Genomic DNA, 19,027 nt, shown 5'->3' on the forward strand with positions numbered 1-19,027 from the left:
AAGAAGGGAGTGGACATGTCTATGGAAGATAGGCCTATCCATGGCTCCTAGACAAAATGAATACTAGTCATGATACATACCTATTCTCTCTAGTATCAGAGGAGAATGCCTATTATATTGGGTGCTTTGGAACACAGGCAGGATGCTGCTGCAGTCGTCTTGTTTGTGGGCTTCCTAGAGGCACCTGGTTGGCCACTGTGTGGACAGACTGCTGCCCTTGATTGGCCTTGATCTAATCCAGCATGGCTTTTCTTATGTCCTTAAATGCCCCTGTTTTAATCTGTCAAGTGGTGGAGGGTGTTCATTCATGCCATATGCATTTCACAAAGAACCAAAGTACTGTGTACACACCAGCAACATTCAACACTTTTTATTAAAAACGGGAATTGTATAAAAATATAAATTCTGCAATAGAAAGCAAATCCCCCTCCGGAGCTCCCCACGCCCTTTTATACACCCAGCAGAGGGGTGCTCTCTTGCCCTTTCCTTAAAACGCACATGGATAAAAGTTACACAGTTGTTTAACTAAAAAAATTTTTTAAATCCCTGAGTAAAAAGGTAGGTTCATCGAAAAGACCACAGGTGCCAAGGGCACTTTTTGTGCCATCATTGCCAACAGGACCCTGGATATCACAACACAGGAGATCACAAGAACAAAATTATAATACTGTCCCCTCGTTCCCAATCAGTCCATATCTGTACACAAAGGTTATAGATAGCTGTGTTGACTCAAAGAAGAAATTTCAAGAACAGCTACCCTGCCTGATGAATAAACCTAGAGAACTCAAAACTTTGCTTACTGTTTTGTGATATTTGTGTGTGGGGGAAGTATACAGATGTGCCATATATATAATACTGTCCCCACCCTCCCAATCAGTCCATATCTGTAAAGGTTATATGATTAGAGGGTTGTGTATATACATCACACACATACCCCAAACAGCACAAAAACAGAGAGCAACAAATTAACGGAATACACAACTGTGACACAATTGACATCTTTTATACATAATAGGCCAATCACAGAATTTTAGGAAAAATTGATTAAAAAATTATTTAGCTAGAAATTTGGAACAGAACTGAGTCAAATTTAGATAAAATAAAAGCTTTAGGTAATAAGTAAGCTATAAATGTGCTAACTGATCTGGAAGAATATGTTATAAACAAAGAGCAGTGTAATTCAATGAGGTTGACAATAGAATTGCAATTTTGAGTGGCAAGCTTCATATATACTTTATATAGAATTTATGCTTTAATGTGTTTATGGTTGTTTGGGTTTGTTAAAATAAAATTGTGCTTGAAATTAAAAAAAAACCAGCAACATGTTGAGTTGTCTAGGATTATTCATCAGGCTGGGTAGTCGGTGCCAATTTGTTTTTTAATGTTGTTGGTGCTGGGAAGAGGAAAATGTTTTCTGGCTATTGGGGAAATGCCCCAAGTCTGCAGTTTACAAAGTATACAGAATGGGTTGCAGACATATAATGATTACAGGGTTGTGGCCAAGATCTCTTGGACAAAGTGTGTGTGTGGGAAAATAACATCTTCCCTTCAAGACTCTTTAAGCTTGAAGTTAATCAGATCTCTCCCCCTGCACTAACAAAACTCACAGGTGCCTTGTAAGAACAAAAGAAAAGCATGAGAGGCCTTACAAGGTAGACCTGCAGGTAGCTGCACTGCTAAACACAGAGACATGCATCTCCCTCCCCCAAACAAGCTCCCCCAGGCCACTAAATAAAAACACTTTTCAGAAAGGCAAACACAAAGTTAACACCCACCCAATCCTAGTTGGATCCACATGCAAAGTTTTTGGGTGCTCCCGAGCTGCATTGCCCCTCTAGTATTCTCAGGTGGTCGAAAGGTACAGGAAAGCAGGGCAGGTTTCTGAGATAAGCTCATCTAGATTTATATGGTTTTGCCTTTATTTTTCCACACAGGAATAACAAAACACCTTTATTAGAACCAGCCAAAAAATCCCCAAAGAAACCATGGCATGCAAACTTTTAAAAAGTAATCAAATCTCTTTTTTAAGTTGGTGGGGGAGGATGTTGCTGAATATGGCAAATGCCCACTTTGCAGTTGTAATAGCTGGAATGGGGGGGGGCAGTTTGCAGACTTACAGAGCAATTCTGAAAGGGGGGCCCCCCAACCAGCACGAGAGCCGGCATAACCCTGTGCAGGCTAAACTGGCGCTAACGCCTACGCAGGGCCACTTATGCCGGTTCTGGGGAACAGCGCAGCAATACAAGGCTTGGGCGCTGGTACAGCGTCACCGGCAGTGTTTCCCCAGTGAAGGGCCTGTGTCCCTTCGCCTCGGGAACGCCCGCTTTAGCTGGCGTGAACTTGTGCCACCAAAAAGGCAGGCATAGCCCCGTGAGACTCTATGGAGGAGTTTCACAGGGTTTTTCAAATATAGCATTTTAAACGTTTTTTTTTTCAGGCTGGCCAACCCAACTATCCACACACACACACACTCAGGATTGCGCTGATAATTGGTGCCTGGTACAAAAAGGCATTCAGGTGTAGCAAGGTATGCTGGGATCAAAAAGCACTGGCTCCTTTCCCAGGATCCTTTCTGCAGCCTGAGACCTTTTCCCATCAAGCACCCAGTTTAATTCTGCAAACTGCCTCTTCCGATCTATCTGAAGACAGTTACAAACTGCAGAAAGAGACATCCAGCGGTGTCTCTTTATCTCGTACCCCTGCCCCCAAAGTTTTTATTCTTTTTGCTGTTGTTTCAACATACAACTCAAGGGAAAATTCTGATAACCTCCCAAGCTTGCACAGGGCTTTGCCATTTTTGAAGATTACATCATTGCTTCGCTGCACCTACAAATAGAATTTTTCTAAGGGACCAACATAACTACTTGCATTTTAAAAAGAATTTTCACACAGCTCTCCCATCGCCAGAGATTGTCCAAAATAAAGCGCAAATAAAGACCTATTATGGATCCCTCTCCACCATTCCCCTGCTGAGTTCCAGCCCCCCCCGAACTACCCCACCCTTTATTAACACTCCAGCTCTGCACAACAGAGCTAGACTCAAGCCAAGCGTAGCATAAGCCGCCTCCTTTCTCTGGCAGCACTTCAAAAATCTACAATCAAAACCTGGCAAATTAAAAAAGAAATATTGTAGTTTACAAAAAAAATCTTCCCTGTAAATGGGTTCCCTTTTTGTTTTGTTTTTGCTACATGGTTTACAGCACACACATACCCCGCCCTGCCCTGAGTCCACATTGTTGCTGGTCGGAACTATTTGCCCTCCCCCACAAGCACTCCACAACCCGTGGCTCTGCTAGCCACGGTTGCTCATCGCAGGATGCCTGGTCCGTTCCATGAGGATTTGCCGATTGGTGGATACTTAAGAACATCACGAGAGTCTCGCAGGTTCAGGTCAAAAGGTCCGAGTAGTCCAGCCTCCTGCTTCCAAGAGCAGCCGATCAGATGCTGTTGGGAAGCCCACAGCCAGGGTGTTCAAGGCAGGGCCATCCGCTGTCCTAATTTATCTGAGTGCAACTCCTATGACGGCTGAGTGGCACAATGTTGGAAGAATCCCAGTCCCGGAGGAACACCTGCTCCAGCTGTTGGCGCAGGGTGAATTCCTGGCCTGCTGTAATACTGTCATGGTTGCTCTGGTTGACTATCAGCCCCACCCCTGTAGTTTTGGTAAAATAATCTTCGGACCAGTTGGAGGTACCTGGAGGGACAAAGGGACGCCCAAACATAACCCACGCAGAATTAAGAGCTTCCTGCAGGATCAAGAGCACAGGAAGTCATCCAGAAGGTGGCACTGGGAAAATTGGCAGTAGGGTTGCCAGGTCCCTCTTCGCCACTGGCGGGAGGTTTTTGGAGCGGAACGTTAGGGGGGCGGGGTTTGGGGAGGGGAGGGACTTCAATGCCATAGAGTCCAATCGCTAAAGAGGCCTTCTCCAGGGGAACTGACCTCTATCGGCTGGAGATCAGTTGTAATAGCAGGAGATCTCCAGCTAGTACCTGGAGGTTGGCAACCCTAATTGGCAGGCTGGGCTGATGTTACATGAACAATTGCCTGCTGGCATGCTTCGTTCCCACTACCTCCACCTGTACATTTGTGAACAACAATTTTATCTTTAAAAGGCACTCCAAAGAGTAAATTAGTCTACCGCAGTGAGCGTGGACCACTACCAGCTGGCAGTGAAATAGCAAAAAGAGAATTAGTTAACAGTTATTTTAAAAATATTATACCCTGCCTCTCAGCTCAAAGGGCTTTTATGTAAATGCTTGAGTCCCACTGCTAAAGTCTTTGGTTCGAGACTCCTGGCACCTCCCAAGCCTATCTGAGAGCCAGCATGGTGTAATGGTTAAAGTGTCGGACTAGGATCTGGGCGGCCCAGGTGCCAAATCTCCATTCTGCCATAGAAACTTGCTGGATGACCTTGGACCAGTCACACACTCTCAGCCTAACCTACCTCACAGGGCAGTTGTGAGGATAAAAATGGAGAAGGGGGGAATGTTTTAAGCCATTTTGGGTCCCCATTGGGGAGAAAAGTGGGGTACAAATGCGTTAAAATAAAATAGTTCTTTCCCAGCCTTAAACATTCCTAAATAAATAAACATTTCCAGGAAAGATTATCCAGGCCTTAACGTTCTTTCAGAGGAAAACACTCTTGCCGAGGTAGCCCTAGCCATCCTGACAGCAAATGGAGATGATGAGAGGGCTCTGAGATAGGGCTGCCAGCCTTCAGGTGGTGGCTGGAGATCTCCTGGGATTACTACTGATCTCCAGGCGACAGAGATCAGGTCACCTGGAGTAAATGACCACTTTGGAAGGTGGACACTGTGGCATTATACCCCACTGAAGTCCCTCCCTTCCCCAAACCCCAACCTCCTCAGGCTCCACCCCCAAAATCTCCAGGTATTTCCCAACCCGGAGCTGGCAACCCTACTCAAGAGAGGTACATACCAATGTAGGCCAGGCGGTCAGTCACCATGTACTTGTTGTGATTGACGTGTGCGTACGGGATCGGTGGTTGCTCTCCCTCTCCAGGAACAACAAAAAGTTTCTGAAAGGAAAACAGACATTACAGTGTAGTGGGGGTCATTTTCAAGGGAGGGGCTGAGGCTGAACGGCAGGGCATGTGCTTGGCGTGCCAAAGGTCCCAGGCTCAATTCCCACTGTTTCCGGTTAAAGCAGGGGTGGGGAACCTCAGGCCCGGGGGCCATATGCGGCCCCCGAGGACATTTTTTGTGGCCCTCGGGAGCTCTGGGACCCTGCTGCAGAGGCGAGGCGCAGGCCGGCCCTCCCAGAGGGTGTTCCTGGCACCACGGCTTACAGCAGCGCTGCGGCGCCCTTTGGACCTCCTCTCGCCGACTGTCGGCTGTTGAGCAGCGAGAGGGAGGGGGAAAGAGGCTGGCGGCTCCCGGCGGCAGAGCATGCATGCAGGAGCTGATTGGGCTTCGGGGGGGCCTTTTGTGGACTCTGGGGAGGAGAGGGCATGGAGACTGGGGCCCGGTCGCGGGGGCTCTGTGCGCCGCCGGGTTTGTGTGGGCAGGAGAGGCTAGGGCCCGGTCGCGTGGGGCCAGCGTGCGCGGGTGTGTGTGTGTGTGGGGGAAGGCTTTTCTCTTTTCTTCCTCTTTTTCTGTCACTCTTTCTCCTTTCTCTCCCTTTTTCTGTCTTTGTCTCCCTCCGTCCTTTTCTTTGTCTCCCTCCGTCCTTTTCTTTCTTTCTCTCCATTGCTTTCTCCCTTTCTCTCTCCCTCCCTTTTCCTCTTTGTTTTCCTTCCTCCCTTACCGATCAACTGTGGGCTGCGCCTCCCTGGCACCTCGTTTGCTCGGGCCCACTGCTGGCTGCCCTTCCGCCTGGGAGGGGGGAGTGGGGGCACCCTGCAGGCCTTCTCTGTGTGGCCTCCCCTGGGGTTGCCAACCTCCAGGTGGTGGCTGGAGACCTGGCAACCCTTGCCTCTTCCCCCCCCACCGGCAGATCTACACCTGGTATGGCCCCTGAATGATGTCATAAATGTGCAAATGGCCCTTGGCAGAAAAAAGGTTCCCCACCCCTGGGTTAAAGGCTCTCAAGTAGATGGTATTGAGAGAGACCTCTCTCTGTCTGAGACTCTGAAGAATGGCTGCCTGTCAGAGGAGACAGTACTGGGCCAAGATGGACAAGTGGGCTAAGGCAGTTTAAAAACGTGATGTATAAAAACAAGTGGATAACAACAAACGCTAAAAGAGACATACTGTACCTTCAAACCTTTCTAGAAACACCATGTGCCCCACCAGGAGGACAGCCCCATTTTGGCCAGGCTAAGGCTGCCCTCCAAAACTCTCTTAAGTAACTCTGCCTTATAGCCAAGAGGGCAGAAGCACTTTCCACCACCATTGTTCTCAGTTAGCCCACTATGCTTATGTTGGCACCGATTTAGAGCTTCAGAGCGATCAAACGCAAGGCATTATCTCGGTAATTCTTATAATTGGTCTGTAAAATGAGGCAGTGGTCTTATCCAACAGGCTACTGGCCCAAAGGGGAGGGCGCTCCTGAGGAGAGTCAGGGGCTTGTCAATGCCCAATGCATCTGTCTGTAAAGTGCGATCCAGTCGCAGCCAACTTATAGTGACCCCATAGGGAAGGGTGTCAAACGTAAGGCCCGCTGGCCAGATCTGGCCCCTTGAAAGCTCTTATCTGGCCCGCAAACCATCCGAGGCAGCTCCCCCACTCCCAGTCTGGGCTGGCGAGGGATGCCCCGGCCAAGTGACATTTATGTCGTATCTGGCCTTCGTAACAAATGAGTTTGATACCCCTGCCGTAGGGTTTTCAAGGTAAGAGACTGACAGAGGTGGTTTGCCATTGCTTTCCTCTGAATAGCAACCCTGGTATCCCTTGGTGGTTTCCCATGCAAGTACTAGCCAGGACCGACCCTGCTTAGCTTCTGACATCTAATGCATTCGGGTGTGCAAAAAAGGGCTGGGGAAGCAGACGAGTGGTAGCAAAAGGAGACAGCATCCCCATGCCTAGTCTGACTGGCGGTGGCTCTCCAAACAGGACCTGCAGAAGCCAAGCAGTGCACATCTGGATCATGAAAAATGTCCACGACAGAAGTCCCTTCGTAGCTTTCCCGCTTTGGTCCCAGGACTCACCACCTCGATGGGGCAGCTCAGTGGCTCCTGGCTGAGGATGCTGAGCGACTCCAGGAAGACAAACATGGCAGGATGCGAGTGGGACCAACAGCTGATGAGGAGGCGCACATTTACCCTTCTGTCACAGGCTGCAGCACGCAAGGCGTCATCAATAACAGGCCAGAACCTATGGGGGTGAAGCATGCACAGCAGCATTAGAGGCGCACAGCAGCATTAGAGGAAACCCCAGCTGGTGATCCTCAAAACAGAAATTGGCTGATTGCAAATATGACGTTACCACTAGATCTGGCTTTCTGTTCACAGAATCCAAAGAGTATTTGGAAGGTTTTCATGTGGATTGAAAGTGCATTATTTGGCATGTGTAAAAGTGCTCAATTCCCCTTTGTTCTCAGAAAAAGCAAAAGAGGTCCTGTGGTTCTTTTAGCCCCCCCTCTCAGCTACTACACCCCCTGCTCACACCTCCTGGGTTTGCAGAATGAGCACTGCGGCTCATAGTCCATCACAGCAATGTAGACGAAAGCCTGGGCATCCTCGATCGTCTGCACAATAGCCGTGAGATCGGAGGTGCGGCCTGCTGAACACAGGGCTGGTGGGGAACTCTGCAACCAAATAAATAAATAAAGCACAGCATTGGTAGGGAGAAGGAGAGACATCCCGGCCCCCTTTTCAGAGGAGCCCCTGAACATACAAGATTCAGTGACCTGCCTAGCAATGGCCCTCCAGGGAGTCAGGGACAGGGAGGCCTTTAGAATCATAGAGTTGGAAGGGACCACCAGGGTCATCTAGTCCAACCCTCTGTACAATGCAGAAAATTCACAACTACCTCCCCCACACACACACCCTCAGTGACCCATACTCCGTGCCCAGAAGAAGGCCAAGATGCCCTCCCTCTCATGAACTGGCCTAAGGTCATGGACTCAGCATTGCTGACAGATGGCCATCTAACCTCTGCTTAAAAACCTCCAGGGAAGGAGAGCCTACCACCTCCCGAGGAAGCCTCTTCCACTGAGGAACCGCTCTAACTGAAATTTCTTTTTCTTCTTCCTCTTTGCCTTTGGTAGCTACTCTAAGCTAGCAGGGTTTATTTATTTACTTACTTCATTTATATCCCGCTTTTCTCCTCGATGGTAACCCAAAGCGGCTTACACCATTCTCCTCGCCTCCCTTTTTGTCACCACAACAACCCTGTAGGTAGGTCAAGCCAAGAGTGCGTGACTGGAACAAGGTCACCCAGCGAGCTCCCACAGCAGAGTGGGGATTCAGACCTGGGTGTCCCGAATCCCAGTCCAATACTCTAACCGCTACACCACACTGGCTCACCTGCCTGGGCTGAGATTGAAAGAAATCGATTGGCCATTCTGATCGGCAAGAAAGGAAGAAGAAGAGGAGTTGGTTTTTTATACACTGACTTTCTCTATCACTTAAGGAAGAGTCAAACCGGCTTACAATCACCTTCCCTTCTCCTCCCCACAGCAGACATCTTGTGAGGTTGGTGGGGCTGAGAGAGCTCTAAGAGAGCTGTGACTAGCCCAAGGTCACCCAAGCTGGCTTCATGTGTAGGAGTGGGGAAACAAATCCAGTTCACCAGATTAGCCTCCGCCGCTCATGTAGAGGAATGGGGAATCAAACCCGGTTCTCCAGATCAAAGTCCACCACTCCAAACCTCTGCTCTTAACCACTACACCACACTTGAATGTTTGCAGTCTCGGGAGGCTGGCAAGGATTAGGGCTGCCAGATCTAGGTTGGGAAACTCCTGGAGATTTGGGGGTGGCACCTGGGGAGGACAGGGACCTCAGTGGGGTATAGTGCCATAGAGTCCACCCTCCAAAGCCTCAATTTTCTCCAGGGGAACTGATCTCTGTAGTCTGGAGATGAGCTGTAAATCGGGGGGTTCCCCTGGTCCTGCCAGGAGGCTGGCATCTCTACCGAGGGTGCAGTCATGTTTTTGGGGGACTGCTGACTACTTTCAAGATGAACACTGCCTGCCTGGGACTCTGCTTGCTGCCCCACCTGCTCAACTCGTATATCAGTGTAGAATCTGATAGTACAGAAAGGGTTTGGGAAGGGCTGTGGCTCAGTGGAAGAGCACCTGCTTGGCACGCAGAAGGTCCCAGGTTCAATCCTCGGCATCTCCAGTTAAAGGGACTAGGCAAAGATGATAGGAAAGATTTCTGCCTGAGACCCCGGAGAGCTGCTGCCGGTCTGAGTAGACAATACTGACTTTGATAGACCAAGGCTCTGATTCAGTATAAGGCAGCGTCATGTGTGTTCATGTGGTTTCCTGGGCTCTTTCCTTGCAGTGAAACTGACCTACCCTGGGGCTTCCTGCTGCTCAAGGGAATGAAGAGAGCGGGACAATAGCCAGGCTTACGGAAATGTAGAGTTCTGCACTGATGCCGTTGAGTTGCAGCTTCAGGGGGCTGCTCAGGCTGGACTCGGCTGCAAGGCTGGCTGGCCACGCTCCAGGAATGGACGCCCCTTCTCCTCCCAGCATGCGGTACATCGCAAAGATCTTGCCCAGATCCTGAGCCAGACAGCTGCAGTTGTACAGGACTGCACCCAGCTCCTTGACCTGTCGCGCAAAGAACACCCCAAAGATGGCCTCTCTCGCTCCAGCCAACCTCCCCTCGGGCAGAAGTGCTTCTCTGGAGCGATCACCCCCCGCCCCCATGCTCCACCCCCTCACCCAGAAGGTACCTGAGTGAGCGAGCGCCAGTCCATGTTGGCGCTGCCTATGTAGACGTGCTTCTGATCTACCACCCACAACTTGGTGTGCACGATTCCCCCGGTCAAACTCTTCATGTTCACAGATTGTATGTCTGCACCTGTGGAGGACGAAGGGAATACATTCAATTCACTCTGGCAAATGGCCCCCGTTCTTCGTCCCTCATCCGTTTCAGGGGCCAAAATCGGCAGAGAAAGAACCAAGAGGCATTCTAGGTTGCCTTAATCACAGGGCTCTGTATTTTCCACAATAATATGCATAGTTTGATATTGGGAACCAAATTCAGCAAGTTTCTAGGCCAGGGCTCCCTAACATGGTGCCCATGGACACCCTCGTGTCCACTGACTTCTTTCCTAGTGCCCGTCAAATGTTCTAGCAAGTGGGAGGGGCCAAGTGGGCCTTTTGTCTAGCAAGGCTTCTGATGGGACATTGGAGATCTGATTGGCTGTGCAGATTTTTAAAAAAATGCTGGTTTGGCAGCAGCTGCTGCCACAGTTCAAGGATTTTCACAGTGTGACTGAAGGTAAGCTGTGCAGCAGCCATTTTGTGGATGTGCCCACTAGGGTTGCCAATCTCCAGATGGGGACTTTGAATCACAACCACGTTTTCAGTCCCTTTGGGACTTTGTTACTATATGGCAATTAGTTTGTGAGGTTTTTGTATTTGCATACTAGTATTTTGAATGCACCCTTTTGCAAAGCCTCTATAGAACCATATTATATTGCTTTATATTGATTACCCTTGTTATATGTGATTTGTTCATACAGTGATTGTTTGAATCCTATACTGATTTTGTACTAATCTCCAGATGGGGACTGGAGATCTTCTGGAATTACATCCCATCTCCAAATTACACAAATTTAGGGTTGCCAACCTCCAGGTAGTAGCTGGAGATCTCCCGCTATTACAACTGATCTCTAGCCAATAGGGATCAGTTCACCTAGAGAAAATGGCTGCTTTGGCAATTGGACTCTATGGCATTGAAGTCCCTCCCCCACCCTCCTCAGGATCCGCCCTAAAAATCCACCTGCCGGTGGTGAAGAGGGACCTGGCAACCCTACACAAACTGCTTATTATGTATTTATTTATTTAAAACATTAATTCCACTACTCCCAGAGAAAATGGTTGCTTTGAAAGGTGGACTGCATGGCATTGTACCATACTGGGGTACCTCTCCTCTCTAAACCCCACTGTCCCAGGCTCCACCCTCAAATCTCCAGATATTTCAGAACCCGAGCTGGCAACCCTGGTTCCCTCCATGCTGGGTCAGAATTCCAAAGGTGGCAGCAAGCTCTGAAAGGTTGGGGACCCCTGTTCTGGTCCATGGGGTTGCAAAGCTATGCTTCAAAGCATGTGGGCATGGCCTAGAACACTCCCAGAATCCGCTGCAAAACACAGAGGTTTAGGTTTGCATACAAGCACGGAGAAAAATGTCCTGTCCGTTTAAGAGAGTGGGGAATGCGTGGAAATGAGCAGCTGAAGCTTTTCAGGGCATGAAGGTAAATAACATCTGGTAAAAAACGTCCCATTAATCCTCTAGTAAAGGAACAGGACATTTTTTTCTGGAGGCAGTTGGAAACCCGACAAGAGATTCCATGGCTGATCTGCATAAACTCCTTGGCAGACAAATCAATGTGGAAAAGAATCTCTTAATCTAGAAAGCAAAAAAATCACTGCTCTAGCCCCAGCAATGTGGGTTTTCTGAAGGATTCTGAACTGGAAAATGTTCCCAATGTAAACCTATTGGGATCTGATTTAGCAAAATATATTTGACTGATATTTAGTACATAAAAACTGGGGAAAGTATACCATGCTGTGCAAATCTCTCAAAGGGATTCCCCCCACTCCCCAATAAGCAAAAGCAATCGAACCAAAATATTTGATTTCGAAAAATACAACTAGATGCAACAGTTACAACGTTGGGTTAAAGCCAGACTGGATTGGCGCTTTCCACTGATTCCCCCTTCCTGCTGCAGACCCCCTCATTCCATTTCTCGGGGTCCCTGTTACCCCCAGAGCAGCATTTCATGGATATCAGTGGGCTGCAATTGGAAGGGGGAAACCGAAAGGTCCCATTCTGCCATTCAAAAATTTAGTCTGGATCCAACCCATAGTCTTCAGGCCAAACCATATAAGACACTGGAAGGGAGGGAGGGAGGGAGGAGAAGAAGAGTTGGTTTTTATATGCCGACTTTCTCTACCACTTAAAGAAGACTCAAACCCGGCTTACAATCTCCTTCCCTTCCCCTCCCCACAAGACACCCTGGGAGGTAGGTGGGGCTGAGAGTGTGTGACTGGCCCAAGGTCACCCAACTGGCTTCATGTGGAGGAGTGGGGAAACAAATCCAGTTCACCAGATTAGCCTCTGCCGCTCATGTGGCCGAGCAGGGGGAATCAAACCCAGTTCTCCAGATCAGACTCCACTGCTCCAAACCACTACACCATGCTGGCTCTCACTGGTACATGAGGCAACGATTTGAATGAGAACCATGACATGAGGGAGGGGGCTGATCCCCCCACTCACCTGCTGTTTTCCCAACCAAAAGATTCCCACTACCAGCAACTACCTGCCTAACTTCAAGAAGCCAGGGGCCCATGGATCTCTCTGTCTTTCTAGTTAGGGTTGCCAGCTCCGGGCTGGGAAATACCTGGAGATCTGGAGTGTGAGCCTAGGGAGGGCGGGGTTTGCGGAGGGGAGGGACTTCAATGGGATATAATGACATAGAATCCACCTTCCAAAGCAGCTTTTTTCTCCAAGAGAACTGGTCTCTGTCATCTAGAGACCAGTTGAAATTGCAGGAGATCTCCAGCTACCACTTGAAGGTTGCAACCCTATCTCTAGTACACTTTTATTCTACCTTTCCTCCAATATGTTCAGGCTCCTCCGTCCCCATTTTATGTTCACAACAATCCTATTAGATAGGTCAGACCAAGAGAGAGCAACTGGCCTAAAGTTACACAATGAGCTTCATGGCTGAGCTCTGGGATTTGAACCCATACTTCTTCCATTGTAGTCCAATGCTCTAACCACTACACTAATCCTCACTGACTCTCGAAAGACCTCAGAAGATGACTGTCATTGCTAAGAAATTATCTGTTATTACCTTGGCGGGCCAACTCCTCTGTGTCGTTCTCGGACATCTGGGGACTATTCACGGCGATGCTGAGCTTCACCCCTCGAGAAGGCAGGCTCAGCAGTGAGTCAAAGACATCTCTGCCCTGCAGAATAACAGCACCGTAATAGTTTCTATTCATATGACACAGTTTGCACTTCCTCAGTGTTACTTACAACACCCCTGCAAGGTAGATTCAGGGTTATTACCTCTATGTTGCTCCATGTTGATGAGAAAAGGCTGGTTTGCCTGAGGCCCTGTTTCTTTTAAAAGTTTTTATTACTTGCTTTGGATCTTTTCTGATCTCCAGGTCAACAGAGACCAGTTCCCCTGGAGAAAATGGCCGCTTTGCAAGGTGGGGTCTCTGGCATTATGCCCCATTGAAGTCCCTCTCCAAACCCTTCCCTCCTCAGGCTCCACCCACAAAAATCTCCAGGTATTTCTCAACCCGGAACTGTCAACCCTATTAGTAAGTCTCCCCCTGCCAGCAGCCCTGCTGAACCGGTTGGGCACCTCCGCCACAGGGCTTCCCTCGTTAGGGATGCTAACCTCCAGGTGGTTCAAAAAAATAATTCACCAGTGCTGTATGTAGGCTATGCAACAAAAATAAACCAGCACTATACTAAACCTCTCAACATATATTGTATATCTTCAATTACAATGTGCAAACACTTAACAACATACAACCTTAACAAACACTTAACAACATACAACCTAAAAACATACTATACACATAGGAAAACCCACTCTTACAATACAAAACCGAAGAAATAAGTCCGTACAGATCCTCTGTTTACATAAACTTGGACAAAATGATTTGTTACCTTTGCAACCTTGATGAAATGCTAGTTGTCCAAGTTTATGTAAACAGAGGATCTATACGGACTTATTTCTTCAGGTTTGTATTGTTGTAAGAGTGGGTTTTCTTATGTGTATAGTATGTTTTTAGGTTGTATGCTGTGTTTGCACATTGTAATTGAAGATATACAATACATGTTGAGAGGTTTAGTCTAGTGCTGGTTTATTTTTGTTGCATAGCCTCCAGGTGGTGGCTGCAGATCTCCCAATATTACAACTGATCTCCAGCCGATAGAGATCAGTTCACCTGCAGAAAATGGCCGCGTTGGCATTTGGACTCTATGGGACTGAAGTCCCTCCCCTCCCCAAACTCTGTCCCCCTCAGGCTTCATCCCAAAAAACTTCCCGCCAGTGGCAAAGAGGGACCTGGCAACCCTATCCCTTGTCCTCCACAAAGGGTTCGCGCTAATGTGGCCTTCATGTTTTCCCTCTACTGCTGTGCCGCATCCTAGAAGCACAACTGACCTGCTGAGAAGAGGGATCCTCCATCTTAATATCTGAGTCTCTGAGAGTAAAGTAGAAAGCAGCAATATCTACGCTGCTGTTGGCTCCGGCCAGAAGGTCCATCCATGCCTGGTAGATGCTCAGATGACGAGGGTCCTTTGGTTGGTATACCAAGCTCTCCGGGATGCTCTCCACCAACGTGAGGCTGGAGCCAACAAAGGGAGAGGAGGAAAAGGGCAGGATTAGGACCAGGATGTTCACCTTGTCTAAGTCAGAAGCCAACTCCTCCCTAGAGAGCCTTTGGGTTGATCTGAAAACCTGCAATCCTTGTGCTACTACTGTTAGATGGATCGATTGCCATTTTATTTGGTTTGCTACTGTCATTTTCAAGATTTGTTCCAGTTCATGATGTGGGGGGTCTTTGATAGCTACCATGGAATATGGTCAATCAAACAACATCTCTGTGTGTTAAGTGCCGTCAAGTCGCTTCCAACTCATGGCAACCCTATGAATCAAAGTCCTCCAAAATGTCCTATCTTTGACAGATTTGCTCAGATCTTGCAAATTGAGGGCTGTGGCTTCCTTTACTGAGGCAATCCACCTCTTGTTGGGTCTTCCTCTTTTCCTGCTGCCCTCAACTTTTCCTAGCATGATGGTCTTTTCCAGTGACTCTTGTCTTCTCATAATGTGACCAAACTACGATAGCCTCAAAATACAATATAAATATTCTAATCAAAATAAATGAATATATTCTGGTGTTTTCTGACCTTGGACCCTTCTTCTAAAACCAGTATCTTATGCTATGCAGAAATCTATGTAACTCTCCCAATTTTAAAAAAATGAAAAGCAGCTACTGCGAACCCTAAACGGTCTGGGGCCATAACACATGCAGGACCCCTATACACCCCCCTCCAAAGAGCTATATGCTCAGCTGGTAACAACCTACTGGTGGTCCCTGGCCCAAGAAGTATCCGGTTGTCCTCAATCAGAGCCAGAGGCTTTTCAGCTCTGGTCCCAACCTGGCAGAACTCTCTATCGAGTGAGACCCAGGCCCTGCGGGACTTGGCTCAATTCCGCAGGGCCTGTAAGACTGAGATGTTCTGCCAGGCCTATGGTTGAAGACAGCGACGGTTTTAATCTTAGATGGCCTCCCTACCCCTGCCCCCATCCCTGAAGTTATTCGCTTTGTACTTTTCCTGTTCCTGTCCTTCCCCTTCTTTCCCCCGCCCCCACTTTTACTGGTTATTCCTTGATTGGTCATCCCTGGAATTGTGAAGAAGAGTTGGTTTTTATAAGCAACTCAAAGCAGCTGACAATCGCCTTCCCTTCCCCTGTCCGCACCAGATGCCTTGTGAGGTAGGTGGGGCTGAAAGAGTGCAGAGTGAACTGTGACTGGCCCAAGGTCACCCAGCAGGCTTCTTGTGGAGGAGTGGGGAAACCAACCCGGTTCTACAGATTAGAGTCCGCCGCTCATAAGGAGTGGGGAATCCAAACTGGTTCTCCAGATTAGAGTCCACCGCTCTTAACCACTACACCACCTGTGTCCAGGTGGGCCAGAGTGCATGCCCACAAGCACCCCTTACCTGCACTGAGTGCTGCATTCCTCTGTCCTGCTCCACAGCCTCGGAATGCCTCTCAGTCCCCACTGCCCGTAGGCAGCCAGCTCCAGGAGGGAGACGGGGCTTCCGTGTTTCCAGATGAACCAGCACGCGAAGCCCAGGACAAGCAGGAAGAGGAGAAGGCAGAGACCGGGGAGAGAAAAGGATCGCTGAGAAGGAAGAGGAGGAGAGGGGATGAAAAGAGATGCCTGCCGTTCACGCCAACCACACAGGGCCCTCCTTTCAAAAGGCCAGTCCTCAGACTCTGTGTCTGCCGCAAGCAGAAATTCTCAGACTCTGTCACCATGCCCACCCCACTTAGGAAACCACAGTCAAAGCCTCCCTTGTATAAGAACCTAAAGACAATTCTGCGGCCTCTTTTTAAAATTTGCTGTCAAGTTGCAACCAACTTATGGTGACCTTGTAGGGTTTTCAAGGCAAGAGACGGACAGAGATGGTTTGCCATTGCCTGCCTCTGTGTAATCCTTGGAGGTCTCTCATCCAAATACTGACCAGGGCCAGCCCTGCTTAGCTTCCAAGATCTGATGAGATCAGGCTAGCCTGGGCTATGCAGGTCAGAAGGGCTGGCTAGCCCCGTGTTTTCTTTCCAACAGTGGCTAACCAAAGGCTGCTGGGGGGGGGGCACCCACACAAAGGTAATGGCCTTTGTCCTGGTCTCCAGGACCCGCAGCTGGGCTCGCTGGTCTTTCACCACTTCCCACTCGATGTTTGGGTCCTGTGGCTGTGAAGAGAAGCCTTTGCCCCCAACATTTAGCATTCAAAGGTAGACTGCCTCTGAGCACGGAGGCCACAGTCACACACAGGTTAAAAATGGGGCTGAAAACATGCAACCTCTTTTTGACAAGCATCTGTACACAGCCCTTGGAGGCTGAGAGGAAGTGGGTAGGACCCTCTCCTTCCACCTGGAGTGTAGCAGGAAACACCTGTTTGCTCCACTCCACCTTCATAAGGAACAGAAACGTTGGCCCACACAGAGGGATTGCCCGAGTCCATTTGGGACCTGCACTGGAGAATCCAAACAGTGCCCACCTACCCACATACGCATGCTGTTATAGAATAATACAATCATAGAGTTAGAAGGGGCCATACAGGCCATCTAGTCCAACCCCCTGTTCAATGCAGGATCAGCCTAGAGCCGTGTTGGCGAACCTATGGCACGCATGCCACAAGCGGCACGCTGAGCCCTTTCTATGGGCATGCGTGGAGCCACCGCCCCCACCGCCCATCCCCCGCCCCCTCCTCGCGGCCTCGACGCCATCTGCCTCCTGCCGCCCCGCTCCGCCTTAGCAGCAGCAGCAGCGCCGCCGCCCCACCCAGGCGCCGCTCCAGACCCGCCGCCGCCCGCTCATGCTCGGCCCTGAGGGCTGCCCTGCCGGCCGCACTGCTATGCCCGCCGAGTCGCCCCCGCCCCCTCCTCCGCCCCCTTGGCTGCCCGTCCCCCTCCTCCGCCCCTCCTCGCGGTCTCGGCACAAGTTTCCGCCGTGCCGCAGCCAACTTTGTCGAGGGGCGGGGGCGACTCGGCGGGCGTAGCGGTGTGGCCAGCAGGGCAGCCCTCGGGGCCGAGCATGAGCGGCCGGTGGCAGGTCTGGAGCGGCACCTGGGTGGGGCGGCGGCGCTGCTGCTGAGGCGGAGCGGGGCAGTGGGAGGCTTGGGGGAGCCTGGCGGCGGGCGGCTCTTTCGCTTGGACTTGCCACTGAGATGCACATTTCCCCCATCCAGATTCTCAAAACTGCATGGGGGGGGGGGTTGTTGTCTATTTGTAAATGGGAGGTTTAGCCTTGGACTTGCCACTCAGATGCACATTTCCCCCATCCAGATTCTCAAAACTGCATGGGGGGGGGTTATTGTCCATTTGTGTATGGGAGGTTTAGCCTTGGACTTGCCACTCAGATGCACATTTCCCCCATCCAGATTCTCAAAACTGCATGGGGGGGTTATTGTCCATTTGTGAATGGGAGGTTTTGCCTTGGACTTGCCACTCAGATGCACAACTCAACAATAAGCCCCCCTGCAGAGTTTTGAGAATGCAGATGGGGAAAAGGGTGTTTGTCAGTCATTGCCATGATTTAATTTTATGGATGACAAAGGATAGTACAGTTAGTTCTGAAAATGAAATCCTTAAAGTGTGGAATTCTCTGCCAAATAATTTTAAATCAATGAAAGCACTTGGGATTGCTTTCCTTACTTTGTTTGGATCATTTTATGCTTGTGAGCATAAGATGTTAACGTAGGAGTTGTTTTTTCTAAACTAAAACCTCAGTATTCAGGTTAAATTGCCGTGTTGGCACTTTACGATGAATAAGTGGGTTTTGGGTTGCAGTTTGGGCACTCGGTCTCTAAAAGGTTCACCATCACTGGCCTAGAGCATCCCTGACAAGTGCTTGTTCAGCCTCTGCTTAAAGACCGCCAGTGAGGGGGAGCTCACCACATCCCTAGGTAGCTGATTCCACGGTCAAACAACTCTTACAGTACCTCTCCGCCTGCAATTTAAACTTATTCTTGTGAATACTATCCTCTGCTGACAACAGGAACAGCTCCCTGCCCTCCTCTAAGTGACAGCCCTTCAAATATTTTAAGAGAGCATTTATGTCCCCCCTCAACCTCCCCTTCTCCAGACTAAACACTCCCAAGTCCCAAGGGCCATTTATGCAGAGGAGGTTTTGCCTTGGACTTGCCACTCTCTAGATGCACATTTTCTCCATCCAAATTCTCAAAACTCAACAATAAGCCCCCATGCAGAGTTTTGAGAATTCGGATGGGGGAAATGTGCATCTAGAGAGTGGCAACTCCAAGGCAGCCTTTCCTTGTAGGGCTTGGTCTCCAGGCCCCTGATCATTCTCGTCACTCTCCTCTGCACCCGCTCCATTCCGTCCACATCCTTTTTGAAGTGGGGCCTCCATGCGGGGGGGCATATTCATTTCAACAGAACATACTGGAGAACTCCCCGGGGCTCAAGAACCAATGGAAATAATATTTTTCCGATACCTTGGTCCACTTTTGGCCGGCTGCTTTGGGTGGCAAAACCGAACTCAGCAGCTTGTGAGGCTCGGCCTCCTTCCTGGCTTGGGCTTGCGATGCCGAGCCCCACAGCCGAGGGGCAGGCCCCACCCTGGTCTGCTTCCTAAGAGTCCTGTTTACCACCATGCCTTGCCAGCTGG

The 19,027-nt window shown here is 49.6% G+C and overlaps 1 protein-coding gene across 1 annotated transcript; it reads right to left on the bottom strand.

Moving 5' to 3' along the window:
• Positions 1-3,494: 3,494 nt before the first annotated feature.
• On the bottom strand, positions 3,495-19,013 carry LOC130480837 (5'-3' exonuclease PLD3-like). The gene is made up of 10 exons (XM_056853460.1): positions 18,855-19,013; positions 16,499-16,590; positions 14,272-14,455; positions 12,940-13,054; positions 9,808-9,935; positions 9,482-9,682; positions 7,569-7,708; positions 7,110-7,275; positions 4,940-5,039; positions 3,495-3,694 (listed from the first exon to the last, which is right to left on the bottom strand). Exons 1-10 carry the CDS (start codon positions 19,011-19,013, stop codon positions 3,495-3,497), a joined length of 1,485 nt encoding a protein of 494 aa, XP_056709438.1.
• Positions 19,014-19,027: the final 14 nt, after the last annotated feature.

The sequence above is a fragment of the Euleptes europaea genome, chromosome 7 (assembly GCF_029931775.1).
Source record: "Euleptes europaea isolate rEulEur1 chromosome 7, rEulEur1.hap1, whole genome shotgun sequence".
NCBI lineage: Eukaryota > Metazoa > Chordata > Lepidosauria > Squamata > Sphaerodactylidae > Euleptes > Euleptes europaea.